The sequence below is a fragment of the Acomys minous genome (assembly GCF_964271855.1).
Source record: "Acomys minous genome assembly, chromosome: 16".
In the NCBI taxonomy this organism is placed as follows: Eukaryota; Metazoa; Chordata; class Mammalia; order Rodentia; family Muridae; genus Acomys; species Acomys minous.
In genome coordinates, this window is record NC_140498.1 from 20,402,152 (window position 1) to 20,414,429 (window position 12,278).

The following is a 12,278-nucleotide window of genomic DNA, read 5'->3' on the forward strand; positions in this document are numbered from 1 at the left end:
CTAGACGTGCACCCACAGTAGTGTAAAGCATCAGACCACCCACTAGTAGGAGAAAGGGCAGGGCTAGTTGAGCCCAAAGCGCCCATCTGGGTCAGGAGCCCAGAGCTGTTTTCCAGATCATTTCTAAAAACTTTCTAGCTCTCTGGAGCTGACTCCTACTGTGTAGCTGCTTGTATTCCACTGCGGCATCTCATGGTTGACCCACGGTAAGGGGGTTTGGCCCAAGGACACTTCCTCATTATTGGCAACACTGGACGGGATTGGGCTCACTGATGCTGGACAGCAAAGGCATCTTGGAAACAGGTGCTGAGCCCCAGCCTCCAGGGATTAGTGGGCTCATGGAAGCAGGGCCTGAGGCAGCTTGGGCTCCATTAGTCGGGGGGGGGGGGGGGGGGGGATTAGGGTGGCAGCAGAGATCTGAGCATGGCTGATGGAGAGAGCAAGCAGCAGAAAGATGCCACCCTTTCTGATTTCTCTTACCACACCAAGCGGCTCGCTCACTTCTGTGGTGGAAGCTAACTTAGTGGGGCTTGGCCAGAGCGAGTAACACTGCAATAGACTATCTAAGCAGAGCATGTGTGCCTGCGCGTGTGTGTGTGTGTGTGTGTGTGTGTGTGTGTGTGTGTGTGTATGTGTGTGTGTGTGTGTATCAACTACCTCACACATTAAACTACCGAGTGATTTTTTTTTAATAGAACTGATTTAAGATTATACATTTGAGGGCTCAATGAATGGGTGGTGTGTCAAAGCTTCTGACCTCTAGACTAGAAGTGCCGTGAGTTGTCCACCTTCTCACTTTTAGAGAGCGTGTAGGCAGGAACGTTGGCGCATCCATCCCCATCTTTAGTACAAGGCTGTTGAAAAGCATGGTGTCTGCATCCAAAGACGCCCACCTATACCTCAGCATCCTGCATGGACCAGTGTGGAAATGTGTAACTAAACAGTTGCCTGTTGATTATGTTTCTCATTGCTATGGCAAAACACCTGACCAACCCAAGTGGTACAAGAACAGGGTGATTCTGGCTCACAGTTTGGGAGAACATAGTCCATCGTGACAGAAAGGTGTGCTGGAAGGAGCTTCAGGTGGCTAGCTAGTCGCATTGTGTTGGAGGATGTTTTGTTGCACTGTGTATTCAAATGCTGATTTCTGTAGCCAGAGAGCTGGCTGCAGACTGGACATTGGCACTGGCATTTCTATGAAGCATCTCCTGTCTCAATGCTGTGTAAAAATTGTTCTCCATCACCCTCTGATTGGTTAATAAATAAGAGCTGTCCAGTCAGTAGCTGGGCAGGAAAGGATAAGGTGGGACTTCCAATCCCACTGAGGGAGTCCCAGGGTGAGACTAAGATGACAGGTAATAAGCCACGTGACTGGGAAAGTAGACCAGGCCAGAATAGACAGGTTACAATAGCTCAGTATCTGCCCAGAAGAGGCCCAGCAAGGGGCAAGCAGGATACAGAATGAATGGGCAAGGTAGATTACTATAAGATGCACGCAACTACAAAAATGTTACAGGGATCCCATTTATTAATATTTGTTAATCATTTTTTTTAAATGAAGCAATGTGGAATGACTACCATGCTAATTAGTATTTTGTTACCTCAAACATTTAAGGTTTTGTTTTGTTTTGTTTTGTTTGTTTGTTTGTTTGGGTTTTTTTTGGTGATCAAAACATTTTTAAGTCCACTGTCTCAGCAAGCTTTGAATTTTCAATACTTAGTACTCAGCTACTTTCACTACTCTGTGCAACTGATCAAGGAAGGTGTGTGTGTGTGTGTGTGTGTGTGTGTGTGTGTGTGTGTGTGTATGATGACTTACTCTTATTTTACCAAATCTGTGTATGTTCTGACTGCCTTCATTTCCCCTGCCCCAATCCATTTCCCTGAGAGGGGAAATGTTCTACATGATAAAGGTCTAATGTGTTGATGAGAAAAATAGAGGTTGTATAGGCTGGGGCTACACTGAAAAAGAAAGACTCAGAGTCTGTATGAAAAGACAGGTCTAGCCCTCAGCTTCATCTTCTAATTATACCTGGCAGAACAGAGACAGTAGGTCTCCAGCAAGGGACAATGCCTAGTGAGGACAACCCAATCACAGGCCACAGACTCAATGTTGTGGTTGTTTTTAGAAAATTGTGTTTCTCAATTTCTCTCTTAACCCAGCTAATCATCCAAATAATTGAGACGCCATTATATTATTTTTAACAAGCTTCACAGCACAATCCTGCGCAACATTAAGCTCTATTCTTAACCCTCTAAAGTAATCTGGCCTCCTCCCAGCGTACATCCCAGAGATACTCGCACTTTGTGGCTTTCCCTGCTGAGCTCTCTCTCTCAAGGTCACTCCTGCCTGTGGCAGGTTCATCCCCTACTTCCTCCTCTAGCTCCTCCTCCCATGGCTGGCAGGAAGTCCAGCTGTTTTCTCTCCCCTGGAGAGTGTTCTCTATTGAAGAGGGAGGGCCCAGCCCACTGTGGGAAGTACCGCCTCTGGGTGGGTGGTCCTGGGGACTACAAGAAAGCAGGTTGAGCAAGCCAAGAGGAGCAAACCAATAGGCAGGTTCCCCCATGGCCTCTGTATCAGCTCCTGCCTCAAGTTCTCGCTCTGACTCCCCTCAGTGATGGTGACCTGAGAGTTCTAAGCCGAGATCAATCCTCTCCTCCCTAAGTTGCTTTTGGTCACGTGTTTTTTTGTTGTTGTTGTTTTTTGTTTTTTGTTTTTTTTAAATCACAGCAATAGAAACCCTAATATATCACCTATGCTCTATTTTTTTTAGCATTTTATAATTTTAGCTCTAACTTTTAGATCTTTGATCCATGTTGAGGGAATTTTTTTAGTACAATATGAGTTTGGGTCCAACTTCAACCATCATGTGGCCGTCCAGTTGGATACAAAGGGCGCTTCCATGGTGGATGATGTGTGGACAGAAACCTGTATGAAGAGTGTGGTAAAGCAATGTTGATGTCTGGCAGGGAGAAACATAGCAACTGGAGACCAGGTGAAAACAAATGTCAAAACATTAATACAGTAATAATAATAATAATAATAATAATAATAATAATAATAATAATAATATCAAGAAATAAGAAAGGGTGTTCATGCTGAAAATTGGTGTGTGAAATTCCAGAAGAAAAACAACTTTGAGTCTAAGGAGAATAAAACTAAAACAAACCACTAAGTCACAAGCAGATTTGGAAGCAGGACATAAATGCAAAACAAGATCTCGATTTAAAAAAAAAAAATCTAGCAGGCTAGGACACTAGCTCAGTGGTAGAGTGAGTGCCTGCCTAGCGTGCACAAGGCCTTGGGTTCCATCTCAGAACTGCAAGGGGAAAATGAAATGGGCCACAGGATTTTTTCAGAGAACGAACAGACACGCTGAGCTGAGGGAAACAAAGGAACACTAAACACAGCTTCTCCCTTTTCAGGTTGAGTTGCTGTCTGCTGTGTCAGGTCACCACATGGGGGTCCTCTCACTCAGAATAGGAACTATTCATGTGACACCTTCTACAGAACGCCCGACTAACCCATAATACTCAACTGTGTTACAAAGGAGTTCCTCTGTTCACAAAACATCACACAGAGGGAGAAAATGACAACGCACAGCAAGAAATCAATACGTAGGTAGAATAAGAAAAGAAAGAAAGAAAGAAAGAAAAAAAGAAAGAATGTTCAGGCCAAACCAAGAAGCAGAGGGGCAGAAGGAAGCAGCCCAACATTTAGAAAGTGACAGAGACAAACCTGTCGCAGCCGGCCTGAGATGTGCTTTAGCGGATTAACGATTTGGGAAATGTAATGATTTAGGAAATGTATTTCTGTAATTCACTACATTAACAGATTAAAGGCAAAAACATGATTATCTAAATGGATGCAGGAAAGGCATTTAGTAATATCTACTATTCATTCATGCTTTAAATGGTTAGCCATCTGGGGCTCTTCTTTAGCTTGACAAAACTATCTACTAAAAGCCCTCGGAAAGTACTATGCCCAGCATGGAGTCAAAACCACCCAGATGTTAAAGTGGCATGTTTTAGCGTGTATATTGAATGTTTGTCTGTTGGTGAGCGGTGTTCCATTCCTTCTGTTGAGTGTTGGCAGGCATCTTACAGCTTCTGGTGGCTCTCAGACCTTTGCAGAATCTTCTGATGATGAAATCCTCCCTCCTTGGGATAGCAGAAGCCCTTCCAGTTGGCTCCTGGGACACTGTGATAAAGCCTTTTGCTGGCTTTCTTCCTTTCAGGCGCCAGTCTTATCTTAAAGTCCCTGCGGTGGACTTCTTTAAGAAGCTCTTTGTGTTCATTGTTACCCAGAGGAGATAATTTGTATCTAATTGAGGTTGAATTGTCAGTCTTCAGAACATTTACATTGGACAAAGACAGACACACAATTTTATGAAAAGAGCTAACTCGAATAATGAATAAATTTTATTTCTACCTTTCTGCTTTCCCTGAAAATCTGGGCTGCCAGTGGCAGTAATAGCTAATATGGCAGTTTATTTGCTTAATATTGAAGTAGTGTCAGCAGTGAAAAATTGTGTTATGTATCTTTTGTAGGATACAAAAAACATAATTTTTTATTAAAAAATGAAAGAAGACAGTCCTTTAAATATCTGAAACTAAGCAGCCAGCGCCTTACATTGTTAACGCACACTCACTTTGCCCTTTTTAGTAGTATGACCATTGTAATTATGAAACGAGCACAAAAGCCTGAGAGCTGGTGGCAACTGAAAAGCTCACCCTCAAGCCTTTAAAGCACCAATCTTCCACTCGGGCACGGTAGGGGGGGGGGGGTGTGGATGCCGCAGTGCCTTCTGGGAAATGTAGTCTGCGATTGGGACGGGAGGGGGAGGAGAAGGTGGCTCGCGCGCACGCGCAGTTGAGCTTAACGGTACCAGTTCTGGGCGTTGGGGTTTATGGGGTTTATTGGGTTTATTGGGCAGAGCTGGTGTGGCTGCGAGGCTACTGGTAGGGCTGGGATCCCGGTGAGAGCACTCAGAGGCCTCGGCAGGAGGTGCAGGCCCTTGGGCCGTGACTCCAGATCGCTCCGGTCCCGCAGCTGGAGCAACAGTCAAGGAAGCCTTCACCGGCTTCAGGTTAGCGAGTCTGGGCGGCCTTGAGCAGAGCACCTGCAGCCTTTCCATTCCCGGAGCTGATACTTTGTTTATTCATTTGTCAGTCTTCTGTGTTGGACAGTGTCCTAAAGTGAATCCCACACTCCGTATTCTTTTTTGGTGAAGTTCTGTTCCTCTGCTCTAAGGTTTTACTGTTGGGAAGGAGAGCAAGGATGCTAGGCATGTAGCCCAAGACTTGTTAATATGCGCTCTACATGAGCTGTACCTCCAGCCCCTTTTCTCTAAAATTTAAGTTCAGTTCTGGCTAGTGATGCTGTTTCTTGAGTGTGTGTGTGTGTGTGTGTGTGTGTGTGTGTGTGTGTGTGTGTGTGTGTTGTTCTGATTAGTGATGCTGTCTCTTGAGCGTGTGTGTGTGTGTGTGTTCATTCTTGTTAATTTAAGCAACTTTTGCAATTCTTTTGACCAGAAGCAAACACCCACGAGGAAAGGGGGACTAATTTCTAGCTGGTGGAGTCTGAAAAGGGCATGCATTCTGCAGTGGTTTATTTCACTTGCAATGTCCAAGTGCAGATGTGTGGAATATTTATGCCTTTTCACTTGCTTCCACAAGCTGCACATGGTTGTGACTTTCACCTCGCTAATGAACTTGATAGCTTTAACTGTTTGGTTCAGTTTATCATTATTCATAATCTCTAGTGAAAAGGTCACAGGCCCAGTATCATCGTGTGCATGTTGCCTACTTCTGGCTTTGGTGGCCATGCCCAAGTTCACTCTGGCTTGGGGAGGCTGGGCTGCCTAGATGCCCATCTACTGGATTCTAACCTGGCCTGGCCCAGTGAGGGCTGGAGAGCAGCCAGGAAGAGTAAGCCTCACAGCTTCTTGCTCTGCCTCAGGTGTCTTCTCAGGAGGAGCGACAGAGAGAGGAAAATGGCCAAGAGGTTGCTGCCAATCCGGGTTCAGGTGAGTAAAGGCCACTTCTTTTCTTGAGCTGCCTTCAGGCTGTAGAAGGGGGCAATTTTATATCACCCTTTCTTAAGCTTCAGAGCCCAAGAAAGAACAGAAACTGCTGAAAGGTGAAGCCCTAACTCCTGAAGGAAAAGTACTTCCTTTGCCTCAGACCAACTTCCAAGTAGTGTCTCCATTGATCAAATAGCAGCCAATGACCAGGAGTTTTAACTGCCTTCCGTCACCAACCCCCAACCCCTCCATCCCCAACCCATTTATCTAGCAGAGGCCGTTGTAGAGTCTCCTGGTTCTTGCACTCTTTTGGAGAAGATTTCAACAAGACACACAAAGAGCTTCAGCAAACAGGATTTTATTAGAGTAGGAATTTACTTGCAGAGGCAGAATAGACTGTCCTGTCCGAGAGATGGAATCAGCACGTAGGGTATCAGCCACAGCTTTTAATATCGTTTTCCACTTAGCCCTTTTAATTAGTGGAAAGATCCTCAGCCCTGCCTCCCCTGTGTATGTTAACCTACTTGAGGTCTTGTGGTCTGGTTGTAAGGCTGCTCTCCTTCTCACAGCTCTCATCACGGTCACCAGCTCTGATAGCCTGTTGCCATAAAGCTAAGATTCAACAATAGAGCTTTGCCCCGCCACCAGCCCCTACCTGCACACTCGTATCTACCTTCCTTCTAATCTCTAGAAGTGATTCAGGGCTACACCCAAAGGTTATAGAGCATGAATGCCGAAGCAGAGAACAGCAACTCATAGGTTTGAGTTTTGTTTATTTAGATTCGTCCCCATGCAAAATTCCTGATAATGCAAACCATCCTCATTTGGTACTTGTTTGCTTGTTTTATTTCTTTGAGACAGGGTTTCTGTGTAGCCCTGGCTGTCCTAGACTTGCTTTGCAGATCAGGCTGGCCTTGAATTCACAGTGATCTGCCTGCCTCTGCCTCCTGAGTGCTGGGATTAAAGGTGTGCGCCACCATGCCCAGCCCTCCTTTGGTACTTGATTAGCCGAGCTTATTTCACTTTGTAAGGAGCCCATGGAGGCTATTATTATATTAGCATCTGTCATGATTCTCTCAAAGAAAGACATGGGTACCAGTTCGTTGATGAACAGTGTTGTGGAAAGGGAGGCCAAATAAACCCTTTCCTCCCCAAGTTGCCTTTTGGGCATAGTGTTTTATCTCAGCAATGTAAACCCTAAGACAAGGGTGCTGTGTTTGGGCTTTCTGAGGGCAAGTGTGTCACTTACTATATACATGAATGCATGCTGGGTAATGAAGTTCTTGTCCAGAAGTGCTTGCTTGGATTGGAATACCCAAAACCCTCATAGGCTTGCTTCTCAGTCTTGCTGTCTATGGGCATGGTCTGGGGTGAGCAGGAATGGGTTTGCTGTTTCAGGAGCCCGTGACGTTCAGGGATGTGGCCGTGTCCTTCAGCCAGGACGAGTGGTTGCACCTGGACGCTGCCCAGAGAAGCCTGTACCGCGAGGTGATGCTGGAGAACTACAGCAACCTGGCCTCGCTGGGTGAGGAGACTCCCTGGGGTGAGGGCTCCGCGTGGACGCACGGGACCCTGCCCTGCCTGGGAGGACGTGTGCAGGGTCTGCCTAGGTTTGGCTTGTGGATGGGCTCAGTCATGGCTGCTCTTACCCTTGCCTATTCTGAGAAGTCCAGAAGCATGGCTGAGTTGACCAAGGGTATCTTTTGTTGTGTTTTTCCTGTCTCCCCAACCCCAGCTCTGTTGCTCTGGGTCCCCTAAGCTGTCCCACCAGGAGGAGCGCCAAGCCAGAGCCCCGGCTTACATCCCGAGGCTGCCTCTGGACAGCCTGTAGGAGCCCAGTTTTCGGCTTCCTTCTAAGCCAAGCTTCTCCCCCTGTGTGCCGGACCCCTACCTCTTTTCTACGTGGGCTGGACCTCGGGGTCAGCATGGCCACTCATGTCTTCTTATTCATGGACAGGGATTCCATTTTCCAAGCCAAAGGTCATTTCTCATTTAGAGCAAGCAGAAAACCTCCAGACGGTGGAAAGTGGAACGCTTCACGGTGTCTACCTAGGTAAGTGGCAGAGAGATCAGGCCTTTGAACTTGGCCTTTCCTACCTGCCTGGGCACAATATGGGGATTATGCTCAGAAGACACTGGCCAGGGACCTCCTTTGATGTGCCAACGGGGGTTGCTGAGAAGGTCATGTCTCCTCTCTGTTTCTGGTCTCCGGGTCCATCTGGTTGCTCTTTGTCAAACACCTTTTGTCATTTGAGAGCGTGTGCTACGGGGTAACGTGTATCAAATGTTCAGCATCCTTGATTCTGCTATCCTTCCCTTTCCTTTCACTGCGCTAATAACTTGCTTCGTTTTAGTGGTTTGAGCACAGCTTTCATGACCCTACTGTATCCCCATTCCACCTTTCACTTAAATGCATTAGTAATAAGCTAGAGTACCCAAAATGTGTTGGTGTTGAATCAGAGCACTTCCCCTCGGAGTAGTTTTACCAAGAACAAGCCCAGATTTGAGTTCTCTCCTTTCTTTGTTTTCCAGCTCTGCTGTGTGTAATTTGTCTATCGTATGAGTTTAAATCTGTGCCTGCCTGAATGCTGTCTTAAGAATATGTCTGTCCCTGTGCTTGTATGTGTCCCTCGCAAAGGGCTTTTGCTCTGTATGTATTGAATAACAGAGACTTATGGGGAAAGAGCGAGGGATATTTTACAGAAATCTTTAACAGAGCTTTACAAGGGATGAAACGTTACTAACTCCAGCTGACCCAGATAACAAACAAGTGCTATCAAGCTGCTTTTTATGTTTTGTTGTTGTTGTTGTTGTTGTTGTTTGTGTGTGTGTGTGTGTGTGTGTGTGTGTGTGTGTGTGTGTCTGAGTTCTTTTTTCTCTCCTTTAGACATAGGTTTTACAGTAGAATTCTAGCATTAAGATTTCTTTCTCCCCAGCAGCAGTGTCCACACTTGGCTCCACTGTGCTTTGAGCAGTGAGTGTTGATAACAAGTCCTCTCTCTGATTCTACCCCTCATTTTCTGTACAGGTAACCTCTTTTAAAATCAAGAGGATGAAAGCTTTTTTACAAAAATATATCCATTTCTTTTGAATCAGTTAATTCATTTCTTAGTATCCTGGCCCTTATTTAAATTTTATCTCTTTTTTAAAAAAGATTTATTTATTTTATGTATATGAGTACACTGTCTTCATGCATACCAGAAGAGGGCAACAGATCACATTACAGATGGTTGTTAACCACAGTGTGGTTGCTGGGAATTGAACTCAGGACCTCTGGAAGGGCAACCAGTGCTCTTAACCACTGAGCCATCTCTCCAGTACCTTATCTTTTTTTTTTTTAAACACCGATGTATTTATTTTGTGCAGGAGGGTGACTGGGGGCTGAGCCACAGAGTGAGTGTGGCGCTCAGAGGACAGCTTTTGGACTCAGTGCTTTCCTTCTACTACTCTAGTCTTAGGATTGAACTAAAGGTGTTGGGCTTGGCAGCCTTTGCCCACCCAGCCATCTTGGGCCCTAGATTTTATCTTTAATGTCGTCTTCTTATCAGCCAGTTTAAATAGCAGCATAGTTACCCCCATTACACACTGCTTCGCTTTGTTTCTTATACACTTTTCATAAGGCCCTAGTTACATCTTTGGCAGTTTGGTTACTTGACTATTGAATGAAAGCTGGCCCTTGCCTGGCTATTGCCAGGAACTGGCCTGTGCATGGTCTATTGAGGGAATGCTCAGTACAGCAGTAGCACTCCAACAAGGGCCAGAGTACCACTGCTGGTACTGATACCATTTCACAGAGCTCTTGTGGGGTAGAGGCTCCTCCTCTTCCTTTTCTTCTTCCCTGTCTCTTCTTCCTCCCTGCCCTTTTCTTTTGGGATTAAGTACTGGCAGCTGACCTGAGTGGTGCAGCTGAATAGCAACACAAGCTGTGCTCAGAATCACCTGGTAACACAGGCTTTGTTGCTAAATCAAGACTGGCACCCCCTCCTACTGGGAGAGCTGCCATCTGATGTCCCTACTTCTCCTTCGTCCTTATTCCTAACCTTTGCTAAGATTCTGAGTTCGGATTTGTTACCTGTGCTCATGTAGTTGGACATCAGCTTCCTTTATTCCCAGTGTAAGAGTTGCTTACATTTTGTTTATCTTAGGATGGAAGAGCTGGTTCGAACCCATAGTTTCCAAAGAAGAAAATAAAGAAGCCTTGAAAAACCAGAGAGTTGAGGATTTTTTTGACTCCACATTGGGAAAAACGTATGCAAATGAGGAACAGTTAGAGCGAGGGAAAAGGAACAGACTTTTCAGTGAGATGCTGCTTTCTGTTAGAAAAGACTATACACAAGAGATGGAACGTGTGAGAAATCCTGGGATACAGTCTCCATTTTCTAGGAGACCTGGAATTGTTTCCAGAGGAAGAAAGCCCCGCTCCCAGCACTACTCAGTCCTACTTAAACAGCTAGGAGTCAACACAATGCACAAGTTTTATAAGTGTAATATCTGTGGGAAAGTCTTTCTCCACAGTTCTTCCCTGAGCAAACATCAGAGGATTCATACTGGAGAGAAGCTCTACAAATGCCAGGAATGTCGGAAGGCTTTCAGCCAGAGCTCGTCGCTAACCCAGCACCTGAGAGTGCACACCGGAGAAAAACCGTACACATGTAGTGACTGTGGGAAGGCTTTCAGCTTCACCACCTCTCTCATCGGGCATCAGAGGATGCACACTGGGGAGAGACCCTATGAATGCAAGGAATGTGGCAAAACCTTCAAAGGCAGCTCATCCCTTAATAATCACCAACGGATCCACACTGGAGAAAAGCCTTACAAGTGTAGTGAGTGTGGGAGAGCCTTTACTCAGTGCTCATCTCTTATTCAGCATCATAGAATTCACACTGGGGAGAAGCCATATGAGTGCAGCCAGTGTGGGAAGGCCTTCACGTCAATATCGCGGCTAAGCAGACACCACCGTATCCATACGGGAGAGAAGCCCTTTCTCTGTAACGTGTGTGGCAAAGTGTTCAGCTACCACTCGGCCTTGACTATCCATCAGAGAATTCACACTGGAGAGAAGCCGTACGCATGCAAGGAATGCGGGAAAGCCTTCAGCCAAAGCTCAGCACTTACCCAACATCAGAGAATCCACACGGGAGAGAAGCCGTACAAGTGCGATGAATGTGGAAAGGCTTTTTCCTGGCTCTCACGGCTTAACATCCACCACAGAATCCACACGGGAGAGAAACCTTACCATTGTAAGGAATGTGGGAAAGCTTTCAGTTCCCACTCAGCAGTCAATACTCACCGAAAAATCCATACTGGTGAGAAACCTTATAAATGCAATGACTGTGAAAAAGCCTTCAACCAAAGCTCAGCCCTGATTCAGCATCAGAGAATCCACACTGGAGAGAAGCCGTTTAACTGTAAAGTATGTGGGAAAGCCTTCAGACAGAGTTCCTCGCTCATGACACATATGAGGACTCACACAGGAGAAAAGCCTTATAAATGCAAAGCCTGTGGGAAAGCTTTCAGTCAAAGCTCGTCTCTTGCCAACCACCAGAAGACTCATTATTGAGAAAAACCAGTTAAGTCAAACGCATGTGGCAAATCTGCTTTGAGACATTCATTCCATACTGACTGTAACAGAATTCCTCCGGGGGAGAAAGGGATGAGTGGTAGTTAGTTGGGGGTGAGCAGCCAGTTAGACTTCAGCAAAGAGCAGGCATTTGTGATGCAGTATAAATCGGCAAGTGTTTGGAAAACATACAGAATGTTGTCCACACGGAACTTTGGCTGACAACAAAGTTGACACTAAGATTGAAGGCTTAATATTTTTTTTTCTAGTAATGCAGACTTCACAGCCAGCAGCTTTTGTACCACCACTGGGAACCTGTTGATTTAAGTAAAAGTGCAGCCATAAAGTCACCAGCCTTCAGATGAGTCCAGGATCTATGTTGGACATTGCCTTTAAGTGTTAATGCAAAACATCTGGATTAGAAAGAATAAGAAATCTCCATAGATAATGTGTAGCTACCTCACGCTCACTAAAGTTTGTTTTTTAATAGTCTGGAAACAAGTTCTTGTTTATTGTTAAAACTTTTGGTTCATTTTTCCTTTCTCTAAGTCACTGGCCTGAGAAGAAAATCCCCCTGTGAGCTATGCAGGTGTTCCGCCCTTTGCGTTGTCTTCCCATTTACCACCTCGGATTCAAACCTGAAGGCACTTTAAGTCACAAGATGCATGGTGTCTTTACTTGTTTTTCTCAGA

General features: G+C 45.6%; 1 protein-coding gene across 1 annotated transcript; it reads left to right on the plus strand.

Annotated features, from left to right (window-relative positions):
- Nucleotides 1-4,873: 4,873 nt before the first annotated feature.
- ZNF879 (zinc finger protein 879) lies at nt 4,874-11,850 on the plus strand. The gene is made up of 5 exons (XM_084760946.1): nt 4,874-5,090; nt 5,963-6,029; nt 7,425-7,551; nt 7,984-8,079; nt 10,172-11,850. Exons 2-5 carry the CDS (start codon nt 5,997-5,999, stop codon nt 11,584-11,586), a joined length of 1,671 nt encoding a protein of 556 aa, XP_084617072.1. The 5' UTR covers nt 4,874-5,090; nt 5,963-5,996; the 3' UTR covers nt 11,587-11,850.
- The last annotated feature ends 428 nt before the right edge of the window (nt 11,851-12,278 follow it).

Bases quoted from the DNA above. Each gene is read 5' to 3' on its own strand.
- ZNF879 (XM_084760946.1), top strand. From the start codon at position 5,997: ATGGCCAAGAGGTTGCTGCCAATCCGGGTTCAG. The intron at 6,030-7,424 runs GTGAGTAAAGGC...TTGCTGTTTCAG, and splicing joins TGCTGCCAATCCGGGTTCAG to GAGCCCGTGACGTTCAGGGA. The intron at 7,552-7,983 runs GTGAGGAGACTC...ATTCATGGACAG, and splicing joins CAGCAACCTGGCCTCGCTGG to GGATTCCATTTTCCAAGCCA.